The sequence below is a fragment of the Apodemus sylvaticus genome, chromosome 6 (assembly GCF_947179515.1).
Source record: "Apodemus sylvaticus chromosome 6, mApoSyl1.1, whole genome shotgun sequence".
NCBI classification, from domain to species: Eukaryota; Metazoa; Chordata; class Mammalia; order Rodentia; family Muridae; genus Apodemus; species Apodemus sylvaticus.
In genome coordinates this window covers 45562967-45587633 of record NC_067477.1, presented here as the reverse complement: position 1 = coordinate 45587633, position 24667 = coordinate 45562967, and the positions used below count along the sequence as shown (strand labels likewise).

General features: G+C 45.4%; 1 protein-coding gene and 1 pseudogene across 2 annotated transcripts in view; one reads left to right on the top strand and one right to left on the bottom strand.

The window, feature by feature from the left end:
• Fntb (farnesyltransferase, CAAX box, beta) overlaps positions 1-24667 on the top strand; it is a 90005-nt gene that overhangs the window by 856 nt on the left and 64482 nt on the right. Inside the window, exons 1-2 of one of the 2 annotated variants that reach the window (XM_052185609.1) lie at positions 3385-3501; positions 23753-23817. In XM_052185609.1, the coding sequence (XP_052041569.1) occupies positions 3400-3501; positions 23753-23817 (167 nt within the window). In that variant the 5' untranslated portion in view covers positions 3385-3399. Of the gene's footprint in view, positions 1-3384; positions 3502-23752; positions 23818-24667 lie in introns of those variants that run through there. The other variant, XM_052185608.1, reaches the window with a different exon arrangement.
• LOC127687730 (60S ribosomal protein L36-like) lies at positions 22486-22832 on the bottom strand (annotated as a pseudogene).

Genomic DNA, 24667 nt, shown 5'->3' with positions numbered 1-24667 from the left:
TAGGGTGTACCAGACATGCCATTTTGATACGTGTTTAAGGTATGAGTAGTGAATTATAGTTTTCATTTTTCTCACTCTCCGTTTGGAATTGTTCCCAAATTGGTTGTTGTAGAGCTGTTTACCCATCTGTTACTAGAAGTGGTCAGGAGGATCTTGTCGCTAAGGAATAGGCATGCAACCACTTACTAAAATAAGATCTTACTAAGATCAGTACTCAGGCTTAACGTAGTGGGACCTGCTTCATCTCTCTAAAGCGGGGCGGTGGGGTGTGTGTGTGTGGGGGGGCTCTGTTTAGGCAAAACTGACAGCAAATAACGACTAGACAAAAAAAATTTCTTTTGGTTTGTTTTTTTGGCTTTGGTTTTATCGAGACAGAGTTTCTTTGTGTAGCCCTGGCTGTCCTGGAACTCACTCTGTAGACCAGGCTGGCCTCGAACTCAGAGATCTGCCTGCCTCTGCCTCCCTGAGTGCTTACAGGTGTTTGCCACTACCACCCGGCGACAATTTTTAAAATTTTCATGTTGTGAATGTGTGTATGGCATGTGTGTGGGTGTTGATGCCAGGGCACACAACATGTGGGCTCCAGAGACCCAGCTTCAGTTGGCAGGCTTGCATGGCAGGTGCCTCTACCCACTGAGCTATCTCCCTTGCCCTACAGACTCACAACAGAACAAGAGATGGAACACAAGGTTATTCACATAGAAGCAGAGGGACTATTTTAATCTTTGAGTTAATGCCTTGTGGGCTTTAGGGTAATAAAGGAAACTTTCTTTTTGGCTTCAGCTCTCTGACTTAGTTAACTATGCCCTACAGAAATCTTTTACAAAACACTGCAAAGAAATCTTTCATCGGTGACGAAACCTTCAGAATCTTTGCAGGTTTTAGAGTGATTTGTTTGGGGTTTTTTTGGTTGTTGTTTTGTTTTGTTTTTGTTTGAGATAGGGTTTCTATGTGCAGCGTTGGCTGCCTGGAACTCATTCTGTACACCAGGCTGGCCTCGAACTCATAGAGATCTGACTGCCTCTGCTTCTCAAGTTCTGGGATTAAAGGCGTGTGCTACTACTGCTTGGCCAGAGTGGTGTTTCTGTGGTTGATAAGACTATGGCAAGCCCTTTTCTTTTGAAGTCACAGGGTTAAACAGGACCCCCTCCCCCACCCCTGTTTATATCCTTAACTGATCTGACTTAGAACAGTGGCTCTCAACCGTCCTAAGGCTGTGGCCACTCCAACCATAAAACTATTTTCATGGTTACTTCATAACTAATTTTGCTGCTGTTATGAATTGTAATGTAAATGGCTTGTGTTTTCCAGTAGTCTTCAGGTGACCCCTGTGAAAGGGTGGTTATGACCCACAGATTGAGAAACGCTGACTCAGCAGATAAGGGTATACAGGATGCTGTGAAGAAAATAGAATCAGAGTTAAGTCTGTCACTTTACAAAAACATCTGTTTAGAGGGGTAACAGACCTTTTGGGGAGTTTTTCTGATCTGTTGTCTTTTTCTTTTTTGCATACTGTTGTATTCTTTTTCAGTAAGCTGCTGAAGTTCCTTCCTCACTTGTTTCCTATAAGGGAAAAAACTTAACTTCTGAGTAGGCATAATGAGCTATAGAATAGTGGATACAGGGTGCCTGAAAAGAGGCAGGCAGGGCTGGGGAAGATGCCAAGTCCTGATAGGTTAGTATAGTGTTTGTCAGATACAAGCCCAATGGTATGATAGAGTCTTATGTTTTATGTCAGTATTACAGTTCACATATTTTAAAAATATTTACTTATTTATTTAATGTATATGAGTACACCATAGCTGTCTTCAGACACATCAGAAGGATGGCATCAGGTCTCATTACAGATGGTTGTGAGCCACCGTGTGGTTGCCGGGAATTGAACTCAGAACCTCTGGAAGAGCAGTCAGTTCTCATAACTGCCGAGTCATCTCTCCAGCTCACAATTTAAAAGTCTAGGATGAAGAGTTGCAGTTAGTAGGAAGATGTTCTGGCCGGCTTGTGTGTCAACTTGACACAAGCTAGAGTCATTAGAGTGGAAGGAGCAGCAGTTGAGGAAATGCCTCTATGAGATCCTGCTGTGGGGCATTTTCTCAATTGGTGATCAGTGGAGGGGGGCCCCGGCCCATTAAAGGTGGTGCCATCTCTAGGCTGGTGGTTCTGGGATCCATAGGAAAGCCCACTGAGCAAGTCAGGGAAGCAAGCCAGTAAGCAGCACCCTCCATGGCCTCTGCACCAGCTCCTGCCTCCAGGTTCCAGCCCTGACTTCCTCCAATGATGAGCTGTGACCTGGAAGTGTAAGCCACCAAATAAACCTTTTCCTCCCCAATGTGCTTTTTGGTCATGGTGTTTAGTTGCAGCAATAGAAACCTTGACTCAGACAGAAGATAATGTGATATTTCATTCTTATGGCTTCCTCTGCATTTTAATAATTACCACAGTGACCAGTCATTTGGTTCCAGCTGAGTGCTAAATGCTTTCTGAATGTTCTCCAGACATTGTGTGTCACTAAGTCCTTAGCACATTCTGACAGAGAAGGCAGAGGCTCCGAGAACTGTCTGGTTGGTGGTTAACATGGTGCAGTCAGCAGATAGAACATTGCTGGGAGGACTTGTTTTCAGAGTGTGTGGACTGTGTGAACCTTTTGGTTTGGGCCGAGGCTTCCTCAGGGCCGTGCTCAGCTTTGTGCCGTAACAGGGAGGACTAATGCCATTTGCTTCCTAGCTCGTTATTTGGAAACCTTCATTTATTAAACAGTAATTTAAGAATTTAATAGCAGGAGTAAAACCAGCAACTAGTGTGAAGAGCTCTTTCTCATGAGGCTTTCTGTTCTGCTCATTTTCTTTCTGGAAATTCTTGAGGGCTAGCGTGATGGCTCAGTGGTTAAGAGCACTAGCTGCACTTCCAGAGGACCTGGGTTCAATCTCCAGGAGCCCACAAAGTAGCTTGCAGCTGTCCGTGACTCCAGTCTCAGGGCGTCTGAGGTCCTAGTCTAGCTTCCGGGAGCCCTTCATGTGTCTGGTGCACAGACACAACACCCTCACACACAAAATAATGGAACGAAAATCTTAAAAATTTAAGAAAATCTCTCAGGTGCTAGACACTGCTCAGACACTTGGCATGAGTCAGTGAATAAAGGAAATGGGTTTGATGTTTCTAAGGAATTTTAAGGAAATTGTTCCAGGCCAGGGAGTCAGCCAATTAAGAAACGAAAAGCATGAGGAACGAGGGTGGGGAGGTGGGGAGGGGGTGGGGGTGGCTCAGTGGTAGAGCATGTGCTTAAATGTGCAAGGCCGGATCTAGCACCTACCGTGGAGAGGGGAGGATAAAAGGGTGTTTTCTAGAAATGTAAAACACAGTAAGGCAAGGGTTGCCAAGGATATCGTGCTTGATCCGATTATGTTTGAAGTGTGTGAGAGGACAGCTCATGAGTGGACCAAGGGGATGAGCGTTCTGGGCTGGGAAAGCGTGTGCAAAGAACCTGAGGTGGGAGTATGCCAGGTGAGGACAGGCCGGGAGCCCCGAGAGGAGATGGACTCATGTGTGGCCGATGGCTGCTGGGTTTGAGGGGGCCGATTGAGATGGGAAGTCACTGGCTGCAGAGCTTGCATTTACCAGCCATACTCAGCACAGATCTTTACACCTGCCTCAGGAGGCAGAGCTGTGCTAGCAGCTCCCCTGCCTCTGTGCTGGGTTTGAGCCATGGTGTATTGCTAGGAGTCAAGAGCGTGCAGGATGAGATGAGCGCGTTTCCTCCTCCTGCAGTGCTGTGACCTGAAGTTTTCCCAGACTTAAAGTCAGCCTTTCTCCAGCATCTTCTCCACAGAGGCCCTTACTGTCTCTCCACTCCTTCCCTTCCCACCTTCAGACTGTGGGTTAAAATGGTGGCCTGAGTCCAGCCCAGGGCTTGGGCCACTGGGCGAGGTGGACGAGGGAAGTTTGACTGTGCACCCCCTCTCCGCTACCGGGCAGACAGCAGGCTGTGAGAAGCCACGGGACCCAGCTGGGGGTGGGGAAGCGCAGTCTGAGGTCCCTGGGAACTGTGGGAGTAGGGCTTGTGGTTCCCCTGGCTGTACGGAGGCCAGGGACTGCAGGTTCTCACTCTTGGACACCGCTGAATGCCGCTAGCCCGGAGCTGGAGGGGAAAGGGTGGGAGGAGAGCTCCAGGTGGTTTTCCGGGGGATGAGAGAGTCCTTGGCTTGCTTGGCGGTGACTTGACTTGGTGGAAACCATGTCTGGAAGCTCTGAGAGGCCTTAAGAGGAAGACCTGTTCCATTGTTCCCCACCAGGGATCCTGATGAGAAGAGGCAGTCCTTGGCTTTAAAGCATTTACTGTCTTGGTGGAGAGTTGTGATGAGCCAGCCTGAGGTTAAATACCTTTTGCAGGGAGGAGTGTCTGGAAGGGGAGCTTAATTGGCTAAGCCCTTCCTCATTAAAATGGGGATTTGCCTTGAGGCTACGTGACTGATGCCCACAGACCTGTGGAGTGGAGAGCTGCGGTCTCCTGTCAGGAGCCTGGTGTCCAGGAGCGCACAATGCTTTGCCTTGCAGGATAATCTCCTGCTGGGTCACTGGAGTTTAAACCCAGCTCAACCAGAAAACAGGCTGCCTTTCACAGTCCCACATCAGACCTTTCGGCTGCCAGGACTCAGCAGTGACGCACTCTGAATCATAACTTAATAGAGTCCTCAGGTTATGTCAAGAATTATATGTGTGTGTTTGGGGGGGCGGGGCGTGGAGAGATGGCTCAGCTCGTGAGAGCACATGCTGCCTTTCCAGAGGACCAGACTTTGGCTCTTCAAACACACACTGGGTGGCTGTAACCTGGAACTCCCACCCCAGGGGCATCTGAAGCCTCCGATCTCCAAGGGCACCCACATTCAGGGGTGCATACCCCATACACACACACACACACACACACACACACACACACACACACACACACGAGGGTGGAGGTAGGAAGCAAGGATTGGGAGGCTATTGCACTGTTCTGGGTGAGAGGTGACAGCAGCTTACAGAATGCCATGCTTATAACAGGAATAGTCAGTTTCTTGACAGTTGTGAAGGTCTATCCCTTGGTAAGAATTTTGTCAGTGGATGTGATACCCAAGGCTCTTTTCTGAGTAGACAGAAAGGTGAGGTTGTGCTGATAGTGTCCACCCTCATCACTATGGTGCCGTTGGAATCACCTCACTGCTAACTTCAGATTAATATGGAGAGGCTGAGTCTCAGCGGCCGCCTTGCTGACTCTTGTTTCTAGTACCTACTACTGCTGTTTGTTTGTTTGTTTGTTTTTCAGTTTACCCTTGAACAGAGAAACAGAGAACAAAGCATCTTCCATTTGATTTTTTTTTTCTTTTTGGACAGGGTTTCTCTCTCCTGGAACTAACTCTGTCCCCAGGCTGTCCTTGAACTCAGAGATCCACCTGCTTCTGCCTCCTGAGTGTTGGGATTAAAGGTGTGCGCCACCACCATCTCCTGCTGAATCTTCCACTGGTGATGTTATTACACAGACACCGTCCCAGTATGGAGAACGTGAGATGGTATTTACATGTCAAATCTGTAAATCCAAAGGGAGGGTGAGGTTGGCTATGGTGGCGCATACTCCATAATCCCAGCACTTGGAGGATGAGTCAGGGAGACCATAGTTCAAGGCGGGTTTATGCCACAGATCCTGTTTTTTGTTTTGTTTTTTTCGAAACAGGGTTTCTTTGTATAGACCTAGCTGTCCTGGAACTCACTCTGTAGGCCAGGCTGGCCTCGAACTCAGAAATCCGCCTGCCTCTGCCTCCCAGAGTGCTGGGATTACAGGCGTGCACCACCACCGCCCAGCTGCAAGACCCTGTTTATAAACAAACAAATACATAAAAAGAAAACTGGGCTTAAAATGTGTCTGAGTGCTGCTATGCCTGCAATGTAAGGCTCCCAGGTCTGCCAAACAAAGAGAAGTCTACAGACTTTTCTGATTGGGATGAAATATGAGCACTTTAGATTTGCAGGCATGTAGCAGAGGGATCAAGTGCCTACTGGAAAGATTGCATTTAAATTTAGAAAACTGTGGGCCTCAGGATGGAGCTTGGCGGTAGAGCACTTCCTAGCATATGAGAGGCTCCAAGTTCCACCCCTAGCACCACACACACAAATACAATCACTTATATTTTGTACTTTATATAACATTAATTTAGAAATGCCAATTATTCTCCTCTTATCCATAAGATAGTCTTCTTAAAATGTTTCTTTTTATTGTTACCACTTTTTGAGCAATCAAATGTTTTTCTAGATCATAGGAGTAAGATAATTATCACTGAAGCCAGGCTTAATCCCAGCATTCCGGAGACAGAGGCAGGAGGATTTGAGGCCAGCCTTGTCTACAGAGAGTTCCAGGACAGCCAAAGCTACACAGAGAAACCCTGTCTCAAAAAACAAAACAACAACAAAAAAAGATAGTTATCACTGAATATCTTATCCCGGGTTTAAGGACTGACTCAGGCTTAGTAGAACAGGTCTGCAATCCTATCTGCTTGGAGGTTGGAGAGGGGGCTGAGACAGGAGGATGGCAAGTTTAAGCCCAGCCTGAATTACATAGTGAGTTCAAGGACAGCATGGGCAATTTAGTAAGACCCTGTCTCAGACAGTAAAAAGGTCAGAGAGACAATGGGGTGGCTCAGTGGGTGGAAGGGTATCATGATGCGTGTTTGATCCTCAGAACTCACGGGAAGATGGACGTAGAGAACCAACTGCACAAAGCTGCCCTCTGCTGTCCTCATGTGTGCTGTGGCGCTCCCTCTCTCTCAACACACACACACACACACACACACACACACACACACTGATAATCAAATGAATATTAAAGAAGGGAAGTTTCTTCTTTTTCTGAGTTTTTAGTTTGAACTGTCTGGGTCAGAAGAGATTAGCAAGGAAAACCACAGAGAAGTCACTAACTTGCATCTCATGCTGAGACCCAGAGAAGTTAGTAACTAAGAGGTGACTTAGTCTAACTTAAATAAGGCCTTTAGCTGCAGTGTGGGGAGCCTGTAGCTGGAAGGTGACCAGGAAGAAGGCAGAAGGCAGCTGCAGGGTTTGTTGTGCACGCGCATGTGGATTCACACTGTGCTTTGCTGGGTGGGGGTGGGGTGGAGGGAAGGGGAGCATCTTCAGAGGAGGTAGAGAAAGATGATTTTCCTTTAGAGATATAAACTTCCTCTTACAAAGGAGCAACTTCTGCTCTGTTTTCAAAGCTGTGTCTTCTGCTGCTCAAAATAATCCTCATCCCAGAAGCTCGTGCCCATGCTGTGCCTTGTCTCCTGCTGTCTTGTTGTGAGGGATGGCTTCCGGTCCCCTAAAGTCTTATTTTGGGATGATATACTCTACTCACCTATATTCCTCAAATATTAAGTTATTTGTCCAGGAAAATGTTTTGCTTCTTAAACATTAGAACATTTTTTGTTATTCTTTCAATTGAGAAGATGAATAGTATAATTGGTGGGTTAAAAAAGTAACATTTATGGATGAAGAAAGTACTTTATCACTTTAAAAAACCTTTTATGGCCTCGGAGATGGTCACACAAGCATGAGGACCCGTGGTCGGTGCCCAGTACCTATGTGAAAGGCCCTACGCTGGTGGGACTGAGGCAGGAGGATCCCTGGAGCTCACTGGTCAGCTGTATAACTAGTTGGCGAGCTTAAGGTTCAGTGAGAGACCCTGTATCAAAAATACTGTGGAGAGTGATGGAGGAAGGCATCCGCATCGACCTTTACAGGGCTCACAAGAACATAAACACACTCACACTTTCACACACACACACACACACACACACACACACGCACACGCACACACACACACACACCTCTTGTAATCTGTCAAACACGAGCATGGGGCAGTGGATGAGCTCCACCCTCCCCTCGTAGGTGCTGAGTATGTCTGCGCTGAGATCCGGAGCTCACGGTTCTCACTGACTTAGCCTGGCTCCCAGCTTCTGGGATGTTAGTTTTCTAGCACTGTGCACATGGGAGGCCCCTTTCTGCTTTTCCTTGCTCATGTTGAAAGAGAGTGGGTGAGCAGAAGGCAAGCCCTGGGGTGGAGAGGCTCTTTTGTTCAGGAATGCTTTCTAGACACCTACAATACAGGGGGAGGATGACAGTAGTAAGAAAAATATTTTTTTTCTTTTGCAATGTGTGTAGGTGCACATGTGGAGGCCAGAGGTTGGCCACATGCCTTCTTCCCGTCATCTGCCTCCATGCTTTAGTCACTGTTCTATGGCTGTGGAGAGACACCATGACCATACAACTCTTACGAAGAAAGCATTTAATTGGGGGCTGGCTTACAGTTTCAGAGGTTTAGTTCATTATCATCACGGTAGGGAGCACTAGGGAGCACGGCAGCATGCAGCAGACACTGGAGCAGTAGATCAGAGCTATATCCTGATCCTAAGGCTAAGAGAGAGAGAGAGACAGACACACACCCTAGGCTTCTCGTGGGCTATTGAAACTTCAAAGGGTAGTTTGAAGCCCACTGGTAATGCACTTCCTCCGACAAGGCTGGATCCTTCTAATCTTTTCAAATAGTGCCACTCTCTGTCGATGAGCATTCAGGTGTATGATCTTTTCTCTTTTGGACCATTCTTTTTCTTTTTAAAGATTTATTTAGTTTTTATGAGTACACTGTTGCTGTCCACAGACACACCAGAAGAGGGCATCAGATTCCATTACAGATGGTTGTGAGCCACCATGTGGTTGCTGGGAGTGAACTCGGGACCTCTGGACGAGCAGTCAGTGCTCTTAACTGCTGAGCCATCTCTCCAGATCCTTGGGTACCATTCTTAATCAAACTATCACATGCTATATATATATTTGCCACTTTAGCTACAGTGGCTGGCCAGAGAGTCCCCAGTGTGTGCTTTTTTTTTTTTTTTTTTTCAGTTCCATAGAGCTGGAGCAATAGCTGTACCACCATGCCTGGCTTTTATGTTGGTGTTTTGGTCACAAACTCAAATTCTTATGCTTCTGTAGCATACTTTTTAAGCTGTCTCCCCAGCCTGAGAAAATGTTTTACCATTTTTTGAGACATGGTCTCACAATGTAGCCCTGGCTATCCTGGAAATCACTATGTAAATGAGTTTTAAAACCTACAGAGATCCACCTGCCTCTGCCTCCTGAGTGCTGGAATTGAAGGCATGCACCACCACATTCCACACTTGGTGAAAATATTTCTTCATAATAAAATATGGTGTAATACTTATTTTTATTGTTTTCTGAAAGTTTATTATAAAATTCTGAACATAGCAAAGTTTGAGAATTTCATGGTGAAAAGCAGTATACTCACCGTCTAGATTCCTTTGTTAACAAGTTTTGTACTTTTTTGGGGTGCAGACTGGGGTGAAAGATTTGAAGTGGGGTCTAGTAGCTTAGGCTGGCTGTAAATTCCTAGGCCTTCTTTCTGTGTTTGGTCCCTGTGTGCCAGGATTACCCCACCATTTCTGGGACCTCTCCCCTTTCCCTTCTCCCTTGTGGTATTGGGGTTGAGGCTACACTCAACACTGACCCAAAGCCCAGCTTATCTGTCTTTTATTTTCTCTTAGTTTGTTTGAGACAGGGCCCCACCGTGTACCTCCTGCTGCCTGGAACTGGTGGCCCTCCCATCTAAGCTTTCCAGGGACTGGGGTTACAGGTGTGTACCACCATGCCTGTGACTTCAACCTGTCTCTTTTTAGTGGATTTCAAAGTAAGTTGCACATGTCAAGACAATTCTTAAATACTCATTAACTGGAATTTAATATTAACATATAGTTCATGCAAGATGTAATTTATATAGAACAGAACCTGCATATAGTAATAGTAGCATTTAAACGTGCACTTAGTTTGGCAGGTGCTTATTCCTGTGTACCCAAACCTTTGTAAGATTTAAGGCATCGCTGTCAAACTAAAGCATCCTGTAAATGCTTCTTCCTTGTCAGTGACCACTCCTGACCCCTGACCCCAACCCCAAAGGTAACTGATGTCTGATTTAAAAGAAAAAAAAATCTAGCCTGTTCTAGAATTTTATCTTTTCCTAGACATGGTTTCACCGTGTAGTCCTGGATGGCCTAGAACTCACTATGTAGACCAGCTTGGCCTGGAACTCGGAGATGGATCTGCCTCTGTCTCTTCGTGCTGGTATTTAAGGTGTGTAATGTATGTATGAGTGTGATGTGTGTGTGTGAGTGTGGTGCGTATGTGTGGTGTATGTGTGTATATGTGATGTATGTGTGTGAATATAGTGTGCATGTGAGTGTGTAGTGTATGTGAGTGTGGTGTGCATGTGAGTGTGTGGACTTGTTCATGACCTGTACTCCTGTGGAGCTCAGAGAATAACTTGCTGGAGTAGGATTTCTCCATCCAGCTGTTGAGGCAGTGTCTCCCAGTCTCTGGTTCTCTTGCTGCCTGAGTACCCCAGGCCAGCTGGCCAGCAGGCGTCCAGGCAGTTCCGCAGGCTACCTCTTTTCTCAAGTACAGACTCATGCCACTTCACCCAGGATTTTTTAAGTGAGTTCTGAGAATTAAATTCAGGTTTCCAGGCTTCTGGTTAAGCACTTTTACCCACTGAAAGACCCTTGCTTTTATGTAGCCAAATGGCCTTGAACTCATGAGTATCCTTCCTCACCCTCCCAAATGTGTGGATCCAAGGTCAAGAGTGCATTTTTGTTGTTTTTCAAACAGGGTCTCACTATATAGCCCTGGCTGTCCTGGAACTCACTATGTTGACCAGGCTAGGCTGTAACTCACTTCCCGAGTTACAGGCTAGCCTGGTCAACATAGTGAGTTCCTTTTGCTTCCTGAGTGCTGGGGTTAAAGCTGTGTGGGTGGCACTGTGCCCTGCTAAGGGTACATTTTTAAAAGAATCCAAATGAAGACTTATGGAGGCAGAAAATGAACTGTGTCGAAGATTTTCCTTTTAATTATCAAAGTTGATGTGTTCAGAATGCTTGGAGAACTGAAAGTCTCACCCACTTAGAGTCAGGTAAGGCATGAGATGATTTATGAATTAATGAAAAGTGTTACTGGGCTTGCTACTCTCAGAAGCCAAGTGTCGGCAGTCTCTGGGAAGGGGGTCAGGTTTATCCAAGGGACGGACGGCATCTTAAGAAGATGGAGGGCCGTGGTCCTCAAAGCTCCATCTCAGGCAGTTCAGGGGCATGAAGGGCTAAAGGGAGGAAAGGCTATGCAGGGAGACAGTACTCGGGAAGGCCGTGTCCCGAATGGAGCCTTCATTATCCACACACCCCTCTCCCTCAGAGGGGAACCTCTCAGTAGACTCTGCTTCCTCAGGCGAGTGAGTTCCTGTGCTTTCTGAAAGTTAAACTCTACCACAGTGCACATGCTTTTTGTCATGTGGTACAGGACTAAAGGCCTTGCCTGTTTAGATGGCGTTTGAGGGTCCCCAGGTGTTCTGGGTTCTTAACGCTGAAGGGTTTTTTTGTTTTGTTTTGTTTTTTAAGATATCTTAATCATTTAGCTGTGCCTTCCTTTCCTCAAAACCTGAGGTATCTAGGTGAAAGGGAGGGGAAATCATCCTGGCCACTGGCCCTGGGAGAGAAGGAGGCCTTTCTTCCCAAAAGAGAAGAGGCTGCCACAAAGCCCATCTCTGGGAATCAACTGTTTACCACCCTGTCAGTTTGCTTCGTAGGTCACTCACTGTCTTCAGAATTGTGAAGAGTAGAGGTGTGCAAGATACAGGTGGTTTTGGGTTTTTTAAATATGTGCTCACATGTATATGAACATACATAAATTTTATATACTTACAAGTGTATCTATGTGTGATTTTTTTGTCCTGAAAAAATTTTGGGTGGCGAGGGGTTGGTTCAAGACAGGGTTTCTCTGTGCAGTCCTGGCTATCCTGGAAATCATTCTGTAGACCAGGCTGGCCTCAAACTCACAGAAATTTTGTGCCTCTGCCTCCCAAGTGCTGGGAGTAATGTGTCACCACTGCCCAGCTTTGTCCTGAATTTTTAAAAGCAATTTGAAGATATTGTCTCCTAAGAATGACTTTCTTCTATGTAAAGGCAACAGCATCCTGGCTAAGAAAAGAAAAATGATTCAATAATGCCATCTGGTATCAAGTTCATGTTTAATTTCCCCTATTGTCCAAAGATTTAATAAAAAAAATAAGTTATATGTACTTAATTGTGTGTACATGTAAGTGAGAACTTGTGCTCACGAGTCACAGTATGTTTGTGGAGGTCAAAGGCCAACTTGCAGGGGTCAGTAGTGCCTGCAATCATGAGGGACTCGGGGACTGACTCAGGTAGTAAGGCTTGGAGGCAAGTGCTGTTACCCAGTGAGCCATTTTGCTAGCCTGTGCTTTTTTGTTTTTGTTTTTAATAGCCTTTGATTGTGTATTTAAATTGGATTCAATAAAAGCTCACTTATTTGGGGCCATTTTTAAACAGTAAAGAGCTACTTGGTCTCTTGGGAATTAATCTTCTGATCCTGGCCTTTCTTACAATCTCGTCAGTCGCTGTGTTTCTGAAGTAGATCAGATCCTCTGAGCTCCATCCTTTTCCTGAGAGAAGCAGCTCATGTTCATTTACATGGCTATGAACAGTATGCTCTGTGCTCGGGGAGACAGCCTGTAGCCCCTTTGCTGTTTAGTCAAAGAAAAGGATCTGTTGCTATGGGGCTGTTGAACAGCCTTTCCATCCTATAGGCTGGTAACTGCCTGTGGGGATTTTTATGTAGAAAGGCGAGATTAAATAGAATAGTGGGATTAACCGGAAGCCGGGAAATTAAAGAACAAGTGAGAGGTCAGGGGACAAGTGCATGTTTTAGCATCCCTGGGCTTTCTTCCTTTTGTATGTGAAAATTCCTGTATTGAGAGGTTTTTGTTGTTGTTTTCAGAATTCAGGTTTCAGAGCCACTGAGTTTTCACAGTTCTTCATGATTTTAGACAATGAAACAGTAACAGCAACAACAGCCAATCACCTTCAGACCCTCAATATTTCTGTCTTTTTATTTATTTTTGTAATGTGCTGGGGAATTGAGCTCAAAGCCTCATGCATACTAGGCAAATACCTTTACCGTCCCAAGCCTAGTTCACCTGTGTTTAAGGTGTGTGTGTGTGTGTGTGCATGTGTGTGCTCGCGCGCACGCACGCGCACACACACACACACACACACACACACACACGTGTCAAAGAGAAGGGAGAGAGAGGAAGGGAGGGGGAGAGAGTTGTGTCTGTATGTTGTGTGTATGTGCATTTGTGTGTGCAGGTGCCTGTGGGTGAGAGAGTCTGTGCACACTGGGGCGGAGACCCAGAGTGTCCCATCCTCTACCTTATTTTGAGATCTCTCCATGAGCCCAGAGCTATGCAGCCAGCAAGCCCTAGTGATGTTCTTATCACCATCCCAGAGCCCTGGGCTGGGGGGATCCTTCCAGCTTGGTGTGTAGGTGTTGGGATCTGAACTCTGGTCTTCAAGGTTGTACAGCAAATGATTTTATTCACTGACTCATCTCTCCAAATTGAAGATTAAATTATTATTATTATCATTATCATTATTTTTATCATTGGTTTTTCGATATAAGTTTTACTGTGTAGTTCTGGCTGTCCTGGAACCTGTTCTGTAGATCAGGCTGGCTTTGAACTTACAGAGATCCACTTGCCTCTGCCTCCTGAGTGCTGAGATTAAAGGCGTATGTCACCACTGCTTGGCAAATTAAATTATTTTTTAAAATTTAGATTGATTTATTTTTATATGTATGAGTGTTTTGTTCACATGTATGTCTGTGCACTACATGCCTGTCTGGTTCCTTCTGAAGTTATCAAAGGGCATTGGTTTCTCTGGAACTGTAGTTATGGACAGTTGTGAGTCACCCCATAGGTGCTGAGACTCAAACTTGGGACCTCTACAAGAACAAGTGCTCTAAACCACTGAACAGTGTCTCCAGCCCCTAAACTGAAGACTGTAGTTATTTGTTTGTTTATTTTTGAGACAGGGTTTCACTATGTAACCCTTGGTTTCCCTGGAACCTCCTATGTAGACCAGGCTAGCATTGAACTTGTAGAGATCGGTTCTTGGCCTCTTTTGCATTAGAATTACTGGTGCATGACACCGTGCCCAATACAGCTTAATAAAAGTTTAAAAGGAATTTGACTGTCATGTCTTCTTCTGTAATCCCGTCTCATAAAGTTTTTCTTATTACAGTGTGTGTGCGGGGGTGGGGGGTGGGGGGGTTTGGAGGTCCCCAAGGCCAGGCTTAAGTTTGGGGAGTCAGTTTGGGGACTTTGAGGACTTGGCCTGTGTGTACTCACAGTTAAGTTTACTGAAACAGTGCTTCAAGGGAACATCACAGAATGAAGCTCTTGGGAAAAAATCTGGAGGAAAATGGACACAGCTTCCCAGTGTCCTGCCTCACTGGGGTGGGGAAGAGAACAGCGTTTTCACTGTTTGAGGCTCTCGCTAGGACCCAGTAGACAGCCAGATGACAGACAGCAAGGAAAACAGAAGCTTATTTACTTGGTTTTGTTGTTGTTTAATAATTTTACTCAGTTTTATGTGCATTGGTATGAGAGGGTCAGATTCCCTTGAACTGGGCTTATAGACAGTTGTGAACTGCCATGTGGATGTTGGGAATTTAACCTGATCTTCTTCACCACGGAGGCATCTCTCCAGCCCCGTTTCTGTTGTCTTTAAATAGGGTCTTACTATGTAACCAAGGCTGGTCTTGAACTTGTTATGTAGCTGAAGCTGGGGTCAAATGTCCAGCCTCCCTAGTGTCACCAGTCCCACAAATAGAGGTTCATTAACATGTGTGAACATGCAGGAGGAGCCCAGTGGCATGGTTAGAACCTGAGGTAAACAGAGGAAGAACAGTCTGGGCAGACAGGAAGCAAGGAGTGGGAAGATGGCATTATGGCACTCGGGTTTATACATGTGTTGCCTCAGTTTCCCGGTATTGCAGAGGATCAAGGAAACAAATTAGTAAAGGAAAATAGATTTATTTACAGTTTAGCCAGAACTGAGGAGAGACCAGTTCTTTAGATTCTGTCTGCCTTTGATGTAGCAGTGTTACAGCTTTGTAGAAAAGATGAAAGGAGACTTGTGGCTTAACTGAAGTGAGGTGGCAGAACCAACCAGTCTCTCCTCAGGGCCAAGGCCTCCTCTTCCTTCCGCCCGCCCCATCTGCTCCAGGCTTCAGCCTGTTCTCTCCCTGCAAGGAATTCTCACAGAAACGAATTCTTTGGAGTCAGTCGTCTGAGGGTTCCTGTCTCAGGGCAGTCCTCTCTTCTCCTTGTTCATTCTTCAGTCTTGAGGATTTGGGATGCCCTGTTATCTGTTGGTGGCTTGGTGTTAAACATTCTTGAAATTTGTCTTGAGTGTGCCTTAAAGAAAGGTCTGCAGCTGAATGTAGCAACCAGTTAGAAGACCCACATTGTCAGGTCACCGTCATGAGAACTCCTCTGTAACCTCTGGCTCTCAGAAGGACTGGCACTGGGGACTCCATTTTGACTGACAGGATGCCCTTTGCCTTGGAACAGTTTTCCTCTGAAGACATTGCTGCTAAAGTCTTGTAATTTGCCTTTAATTCTCCCTCCTTGATGCTGTGAGGCTTTTGCCCTTTGATCTGATCTCTGCTGGGGTGGGGTGTGGAGAAATATGGCAGGCACACAGACAGGCAAGAAGACAGTGTCAAAGGCCTCTTTTGGGGTCAAGCATAAGCAACTGTTTAGAGGGAAGGGCTCTTAGGCTGAGTTTTCCTGGAGTCTCCTGAATTTTTGTGAATGCTGAGTCCCTCTTCAATCAAGTTCAACTGATTGATTACAATTGGGAGTAGATGAGACAGGTCTCACTAGCCCTGGTTGCCCTGGAACTTACTCTGTAGACCAGCTAACCTCAAACTCATAGAGCTCTGCCTTCCTCTACCTCCCAACTGTTGGTATTAACGGATGTGCCATCAAACTCAGCTAAAGATCTATTGTGGGGTGTGTGTGTGTGTGTGTCTAAAGAGTATAGAGACTCCAAATCTAATGTTGCCTTTTTATGAATAATGCTTTCATCTTAGTACTTTTTATTACTTGTATATTAAATTAGATATTAAAATAATTAAACTCTTAACATTGTTGACAAAATGTATGTTATCTATTAGCAGTGGCTAAGTATTGAGTAGCGACTTTACCATCTCAATAGCAAGAATAGCCCATCTCAGCATGATGAAGTTTACGCAGATTTCAAATGGAGCAACACCTAGAAACCGAGTAAAAATATCTTCCCACACAGAGCAGTGGTTCTCAATGCTTTTAATGCTGCAGCCCTTCCATGCAGTTCCCGATGTTGTGGTGACCCCAACCATAAATTATTTTACTGCTATTTCATAACTAATTTTGCTACTGTTATGAATCATAGTGTAAATATCTGGCAACAGGATATCTGATATGTGACTCTTATGAGATGTCGTTTGACCTCCAAAGGGGTCTCAAGGCTGAGGCATATCGATAGGGAGCCACCCTTAATCTTCCTTTATTGTCTCTTAAATTTATGTTTAAGGTTTTCTCAGCAAAAAGTTTAGAGCTTGCTCTGAACATTTAACAAAATATTTTAATGAAGGTATTAGTTACCTCTCTTTTTGGTAAGATCTAATAACAGTCCTTTTGCCTATTACACAGGGTAACAAAAGTTTGTCATGGGGCTAGGACGTAGCTCAGTTGATAAAGCGTTTTCCCTAGTAAACCTTGGGGTCAGTCCCTAATAAACTGTTGATGGCTCTACATAATCCCATCATATGGGAGAAGGAAGCAGGAGGACCAGAAGTTCAAGACCATCACAGATACTTAGGGGGTGTGAGGCCAGCTCAGACATAGGAGACCCGGTCTCAAAAAAAAAAAAAAAAAAAATAGGGAAGGAAGAAAGAAAAAAATAAAAGTGTACCTGGAAGTTGAATGTTACTGCTTGTTGGGTTTGGCACTTTCTAGTCTCCTGTCATGAGAAGGAAATTAAATATAAAGATCTTTGACAAAACATATTCACATATTTTTTAAGTAAGACGGCCTTAATAAAAAATCTCATGTTTACTAATTATTCATAAAAGAGTATTATGGAAAAGAAACTCATAGCTACAATCTAATGAATGTATTTGATGTGCACCATTTATCTATTTTGAATTTATATGTATTAAGATTTTTAAAAATTATGTAATTTTATGTGTATGTTTATATGTATGCATAAGCCTGAGTATGTATGTGTACGGCACCACTTACACGTAGGAGGAGTCTTCCAAGGTCAGAAGAGGCACCAGATCTCCCGGAATTGTTCTAACGGATGGTTGTGAGCCACCGTGTGGGTGCTGGGAACTGAGCCTGGGTCCTCTGCAAGAGCAGTAAGCACTCTTAACCCCTTAGCCTTCTCTTATATCCAGTATTAGAATATTATATACTACAGCAAACTCATGCTTAGCCACCTCCATATCTGAAGCAAATATCAAAAATTATACTTGGAGTTTTGTATGTATTCATTTTTCAAATATTTTTAAAATCATGTATTTTGATTAACAAAGCTGTTTTGTTTTGTTTTGTTTTATTTTGTTTTGTTTTGAGACAGGGTCTTGCTGTATAGCCCAGGCTGGCATTGAACTCACTGTTCTCCAGCTCCCTGTGCCTTTCCCTCCCTGCTGCTAAGCTCATGGGCATATGCCTCTGTTCCTGTCAAAAATACATAATCCTTAAGAGACACTGGGTTCCTACAGAGCTGACTCATGGCAGGTATCCGTCAGCACTTTAACCTGAATGATTGGCATCAGTCTGCAGCTGACGGCATTGAAATGGAAAGGTGTGATTAGGAAATCTGAGATAAGCCGGACGGTGGTGGCGCACCCCTGTAATCCCTGCACTTGGGAGGCAGAGGCAGGCGGATTTCTGAGTTCCGAGGCCAGCCTGGTCTACAGAGTGAGTTCCAGGACAGCCAGGGCTACACAGAGAAACCCTGTCTCAAAAAACCAAATCCAAAAAAAAAAAAAAAGAACTCCGAGATAAATGGCAGAGTGTTGGGAATGTTTTTATCATCCTCCCCTGAGCATTGTAGCGTTTTCCTCGTTTCTGTCAAGGTGTTTTAGTGCAGAAATAAACTTCCGTTCTCTTGGTTCGTGTTTGACTGTTTGTGTTGCCCAAGTGGGAGCAGAAGCAGTTCTTGATTAGGCTGTTCCCCTCAGACATCTAAGTGGCAGACTTCTAGGGAGCCGATGGATGTCTCTGGTAGCATCTGAAGGTTACATGGATTTCAGTAGGCTTGTGTTTGCCAGTGAACCTTGGGTTTGTTTCCTTGAGGGTTCATCATCTCAGGTATATAGCAGTTGCCACAGGCAGATCTCGATTTAATGTTCTTGGCCGATGTGCTACATGTAAATTTTCCCAGCTCATTTGGTATACAGCCAGCGGCAACACGGCAGAACGCTGTCTGTGTTCCACTTTTCTGTTTTTGTGTTAGTCCAAGGTGAGTATTTGAATGGAGAAAGAATTGTAAGGAATCTGGGACAGTGCTCTGCTTTTCCCAAGTCTTGTTCCCTGTTCACTCTGGTGTCTTACAGTATTAAAAATTCTTAACCAAATCATCCCTCAAACTCATGTTCAAATACAAATACCAAAACATATCCTAAAACCAAATATAAATACATTTCAGGAGGCTGCAGTTTAGATGGTTCACATCCCTCTTCTCCTCAGTAATGCAGAGGCTGTGCACATCCTCTCTCTCTCTCTCTCTCTGTCTCTGTCTCTCTCTCTCTCTCTCTCTCTCTCTCTCTCTCTCTCTCTCTCTCTCTCTCTCTCTCACTCTCTCTCTCTCTCTTTTGCGACAGGGGTTCTCTGTATAGCCCTGGCTGTCCTGGAACTCAGGCCAGGCTGAGTAGACCAGGTGTAGACCAGGCTGGCCTCGAACTCAGAAATCCGAACTCAGAAATCCGACTGCCTCTGCCTCCCAAGTGCTGGGATTAAAGGCGTGCACCGCCACCGCCCAGCTAGAACCAGGTTTTCTAATTGCTTGGTATCTTAGCAGTTGATGTCCTTATAAACTTCTTAGGTGATTTTCATAGTTTTATTTAAGCTTCAACCTGATAGTAACATAGAGTCTTTCTTAGGAACTGATTATGTATTTGACTGACAGTCTTATGGAACAGGGAGAATAAATTGTTCGGGGCTGGGAGTGTCGCTAGATGGCGAGTGCTGCCCGCCTTGTGCCCCTACACAGAAGTAAGAGAAAGTATGTATTTCAAGAGCAGGGGAGGAAACCAAAGCAGAACAAGGGAGTGGAGAGATGGCTCCGTGGTTAAGAACCCTGCTCTTCCAGAGGACCTGGGTTCAGTTCCTAGCATCCAATGGTGGCTTATAACGTCTATAACTCCATTTCCAGGGGATCTGACGATCTTCTGGTACCCTCTTTCATGGGCACTAGGTGTGCAAGTGGTATACAGACATATATGCAGGCAAAACACCATTCCCCTTTTAAAAAAAGTAGGAGAGGGAGAATAAGTTTTTTCTATCCTTTAATTTTTTCCCCTGAGGTCCTTATAACAAAAGAAAACAAATTTGTTAATGTTGGTATCAGGATCTCCGAACCCAATGACATCACACCTAGGCGACAGCACAACCCGCACACCTGTTGCCAAGGCAACAGCCACCATATTCCCGGAATCCACTTGGCTCACCTCCCACCTTTACCTGTGGTTACATCACCATCCATATATAAAAGAAAGACCTTTTTGATCTCTCTTTCTCTCTCCCCCAACCCCCTTCTCTTTTTGCTGCCACCTTTGCCTTTCTCTTCCTCAGTAAACCTCACGTGGAACTGTTTGGCCTGGTGTGGTCTTTCTGGAGCCACTCAATGATCACAACAGTTAACACTGTATACATGAAGTTACCTGGGGAGAAGTGGCTGAGACCATAGCGCATATAACCATTAACAACAAAGGATGGTCAGCAGTAAAGAAATTGCAGATACAGCAAATAGGAGCAGACTGAATCAGCCACTGAACAAAGGCTTTTATTAGGTATGCGGAAACACGTACAGCAGGTAGACAGACTTTCCACAAAGCAAACAGATTCTTTTTATTTATTTATTTATTATTATATGTAAATACACTGTAGCTGTCTTCAGACACACCAGAAGAGGGCATCTGACCTTATTACAGATGGTTGTGAGCCACCATGTGGTTGCTGGGACTTGAACTCAGGACCTTCGGAAGAGCAGTCAGTGCTCTTAACCACTGAGCCATCTCTCCAGCCCCAGCAAACAGATTCTTATTGAGGGCTGGGAGCTTCTAAGTCTTTGAAAGGTCATCTTTCCATACTCTAGGGCCAGTCAATTTGAAGAAAGACAGGTTGGCTGATTGGCCTGCAACTTGTGTAAACTTATCCTGATCTGACCTTGGACTCGTTAAGTCAGCCCTTAGCAAGCGACATACTGGCAGGAGGAAAAGACCACAAGGCCCTTGTTTCTTACTGTCAGGCTTTTACCTCAGGTCTAGAGGATGAGAAGACGCCATCTTGGAAGTTCACCATCTTTATTTCCTAGTCATGGGCCCTCTCCCTTTCCACCTGCCTCTCAGGGAGTCTGTCCACCTTCTAGTCCCTCAGTATCTTCCTTTCCTTGTCCTCTGAGTGACTGGTATTGGGGAGATAGATAAGCACCCAAACTACCATTAGTTTTGTTATTAGATCCAAGATGGTTTCTCACCACTCAAAGGCCAATATTTTAGTCAAGTGTTGACAGGAAGAAAATGAGCTACTTCAAGCACCCTGAGAAGGTGAGAGGGAACATTTGTCCCTTAAAAAAGGCCATCTTAGAGAACTCAGGACTGCAAATAGACTCTTAGAGGGAAAGAAGAGGTGACCAAGAAGGTCAAGGGCTGGCTGTGGCCTTCCTCCTCTTCATTACCCTCAGCATGACTCTCTATTCTTTTGTCTTGACCAGTGCATTACAATCCACCCCAGTCTCCAAAGGCTACTTCCTGCCATTCTTTAGATGAACTTACTACCTTTCTGCAACTCAAACTTCACAGCAGTGTGCATGCTTTCTGCAGTTGATACACAGCCTTAACAAATCAGGCGGGGCAAGACACATCTGCAGCTACCTAAAGGCCTCCGATTGCTCTGTTCTGTAAATCACAAGACATATTAGCAGCTCACAGCTCCGCCATTCAGGTGTGGCTTTTCTAGAACTTGGGGGGCGGGGGAGTCAGGACTCCGTGGGAAGGGGCAGCTGCTGTGACCGTTTGGGGAACATGATGACCTTGCTGGAGAGGCTAATGTGGCACCAACCTGCTTATAAACAGGGTAATCTTCCTCATCTTCCTCCCTCTCTTCTCATCTTAATTTTACTGGGATTTTTGGGGAGCTTTGTTTAGGGTGTGACCTGTTACTAGAAATTGAAATGCTCTCTTAGAGTTCTTAGTCTTATTAATAAAAGAATTTAAGAATAGCTTCAGAGTCAAAAAAAAAAAAAAAAAAAAAGCCCTGAGGACAACTTCATTATAGTTTCCCAGAGCTAGCCAAGGGCGGCAAAGGCGAAGCTTCAAGTCTTAGCGACTGTCCCAAGGAGGACAGTGGGGGAAAGAAGGAGAAAGCCACGCTTTCCCAGTTAGGCAGTTAGGTTTTCCAAAGCAGCTCATGGGGAAGGCAGGGGGCTTCAGCAGCAGAGTCTGAAGGCCCAAACTGCCTAGGCAAAGCATGTAAGTATCGAAAGAAAGAAAAAGCTTTAAAAAAAAAAAAGTGTTCTTTGGAATAATTTGGAAAAATAGAAGACTAAGAGCCCATGGTATAGTTCCATAAGAAACTATACTGGGAGTGGGGATTTTGGGAAGGGAATCCTTAAATTATTCTTTTTTTGTTTGTTTGTTTTGGGTTTTTTTGGTTTTTTGGATTTGGGTTTTTTTTGGAGACAGGGTTTCTCTGTGTAGCCCTGGCTGTCCTGGAACTCACTCTGTAGACCAGGCTGGCCTTGAACTCAGAAATCCGTCTGCCTCTGCCTCCCAGAGTGCTGGGATTACAGGCGTATGCCGCCACCACTGCCTGACCCTTAAATTATTCTTTTTTTTTTTTTTTAAAGATTTATTTATTATATGTAAGTACACTGTAGCTGTCTTCAGACACACCAGAAGAGGGCATCAGATCTCTTTAAGGATGGTTGTGAGCTACCATGTGGGTGCTGGGATTTGAACTCATAACCTTTGGAAGAGCAGTCGGTGCTCTTACCCACTGAGCCATCTCTCCAGCCCCAAATTATTCTTAAAGGGATAGCTATTCCTCCCATATTTCTAGCATGACTGAAGGTAATCAGCCTGATTGAAGCATGGTCTTCACCAAGTGATTGACACGTCCACCTGGATTAACTCTTAATTTTGGGTAACCCGTAACGCTTTGGAATGTTACGTCTTACTTAACCCAATGCCAGAGGTAGATTCCATTTATTTATTTATTTATTTATTTATTTATTTATTTATTTCTACGATCTTTTATTGGGGGAGGGTTCATCAATCCTTCTTGGCCATCGCCTTCCTCATGGCTGCCAGCACGTTGCTCAGCTCCTCCCACTTTCTCTTGGCCCTGGTGTACGTGCCCACCCTCTTCTTGATGAACTTGAGTGCACGCTTGTCCTTGGACCCTTTGAGCAACTCCATGGTGCGCCGTTCGTAGGGCGCAAAGCCACACACCTCCCCGATCATGTCCCGCACGAACTTGGTGTGGCACTGGCTGTGTTGTGTCTTGACTTGCTGGCGTTCTTCATCACCTTGTGGCCCTTGTTGAGGCCCTTGTTGAGGCCCTTGTTGAGGCCCTTGTTGAGGCCCTTGTTGAGGCCCTTGTTGAGGCCCACGGCCATCGGGTAGCGCAGGGCTATGGCTGCTGCTCTCCTATGGCAGCGGGACAGGAAGCGATTCCATTCTCATTCTAAATGAAAGTACCTCCATTCAGATTGCCTGTAGCAGGTCTGTAGGGCATATTCTCTCTGTGTGTGTGTCTTTCTCTGTGTCTGTCTCCCTCTCTCTCTTTGTTTTTGAGGCAGGGCTTTTCTATGTATCCCTGGGTCTCTAGAGCTCGCTCTGTAGACCACACTGACCTCAAACTCAGAGAACTATCTGCCTCTGCATTTTCCTAGTGCTGGGACTTTCTTGATTAACGATTGCTGATTGTACCAAGGTAAGCCATCCCACTTTGAAGCAAGGTGGGAGTTGGCATGGTGCCATTCCTGGGCATGTGGTTCTGAGTTTTGTAATAAAGGCTGAGCAAGCCACGGGGAGCAAGCCAATAAACAATATTCCTCCATGGCCTCTGCTTCAATTCCTGCCTCTACCTTCCTGTCCAGAATTCCTGCCCTAACTTCCCTCAGTAATTGGAGTTGTGACTTGAGAGTTGTAGGTGAAATAAACCCAAGTTGCTTTGGTCATGGCATTGCATCACAGCAACAGAAACCCTAATTCCTCCTCCAGGCAAGGTGCTCATTTAGGAGATTAGAAACCAGAGCCCCCTTCCCCTCCCCTCGGCATTCCTAGCTAGAAAACCAATGACATTCCTGGAATAGTTGTTTTTGGGGTCCTTGTCCCTAAAGTTCCTCTCTAATGACTTGTTTGTCATTAAGCCATGCTACAGAGCCTCTGAATCTCTGTGCAGCATAGAACTGTGCTGGAAAACTTCAGGCACTAGACATACGTGGTGCTAGGAAGAAAACATGGCACTAGGAAGAAAATGTCGATAGCGTCTCATCTTCATGTTTTCTCTCTTCCATGTCCCCTGCCCTATCAGGCCAAAGTAGAAGAGAAGATCCAGGAGGTCTTCAGTTCTTACAAGTTTAACCACCTCGTACCAAGGTAAGCTGTGTGTTGGAGCTTGGGGGTCCGAGGGAACCTTTCACATTTTCATCTTGCCTCTACTTAAACAACTAGGGGGCCATTTCTCCAACCTGCAGACTAAATCTCCATATCAATGGAACTGGAGATCAGGTGATTGTAAACCACCTGATATGGGTACTAGAAGTCAAATTCAGGTCCTCTGGAAGAACAGCAAATACTCTTAACTGTGGAGCCATCTCTCCGGCCCCTAGAATAGTTATTTTTTTGACACTATCCAAATTAAATGCAGGGGACACCAGGTGAACCACTTTGGTTAAGATGCTATGTGGTCTGAAGTACAGCCTCCCCTTGCTTAGCGTATCTACAGTTCTCTTTCTCCTCCTCCTCTTCTTCCTCCTCCTCCTCCTCTTCCTCCACCTCCTCCTCTTCTCCCTCCCCCCTCCCCCTTTAAGACAGGCTTTCCCTGTGTAGCTCAGGCTGTCCTGGAACTCACTCTGTAGACCAGCCCGGCCTAAAACTCTGCCTCCCCAGTGCTGGGATCTAAGGAGTGCTCCATTTCACCTGGCTTGTCTACTGACTTCTTTGTTGTTGTTGTTGTTCCCCCACCCCCACCCCCACCCTCCAGCAGGGTTTCTCTGTGTAGCCCTGGATGTCCTGGAACTCACTCTGTAGACCAGGCTGGCCTCGAACTCAGAAATCCTCCTGCCTCTGCCTCCCAGAGTGCTGGGATTAAAGGCGTGCATCACTACCGCCCGGCTTGTCTACTGACTTCTTAAGACAGTTTTTAATTAAGACTCTGGGGCCTTTTTTCTTTTTAGACACCTGGTCAAAATTTATTTCTATAGATAAGGAGTCCAAAGAGGTAGAA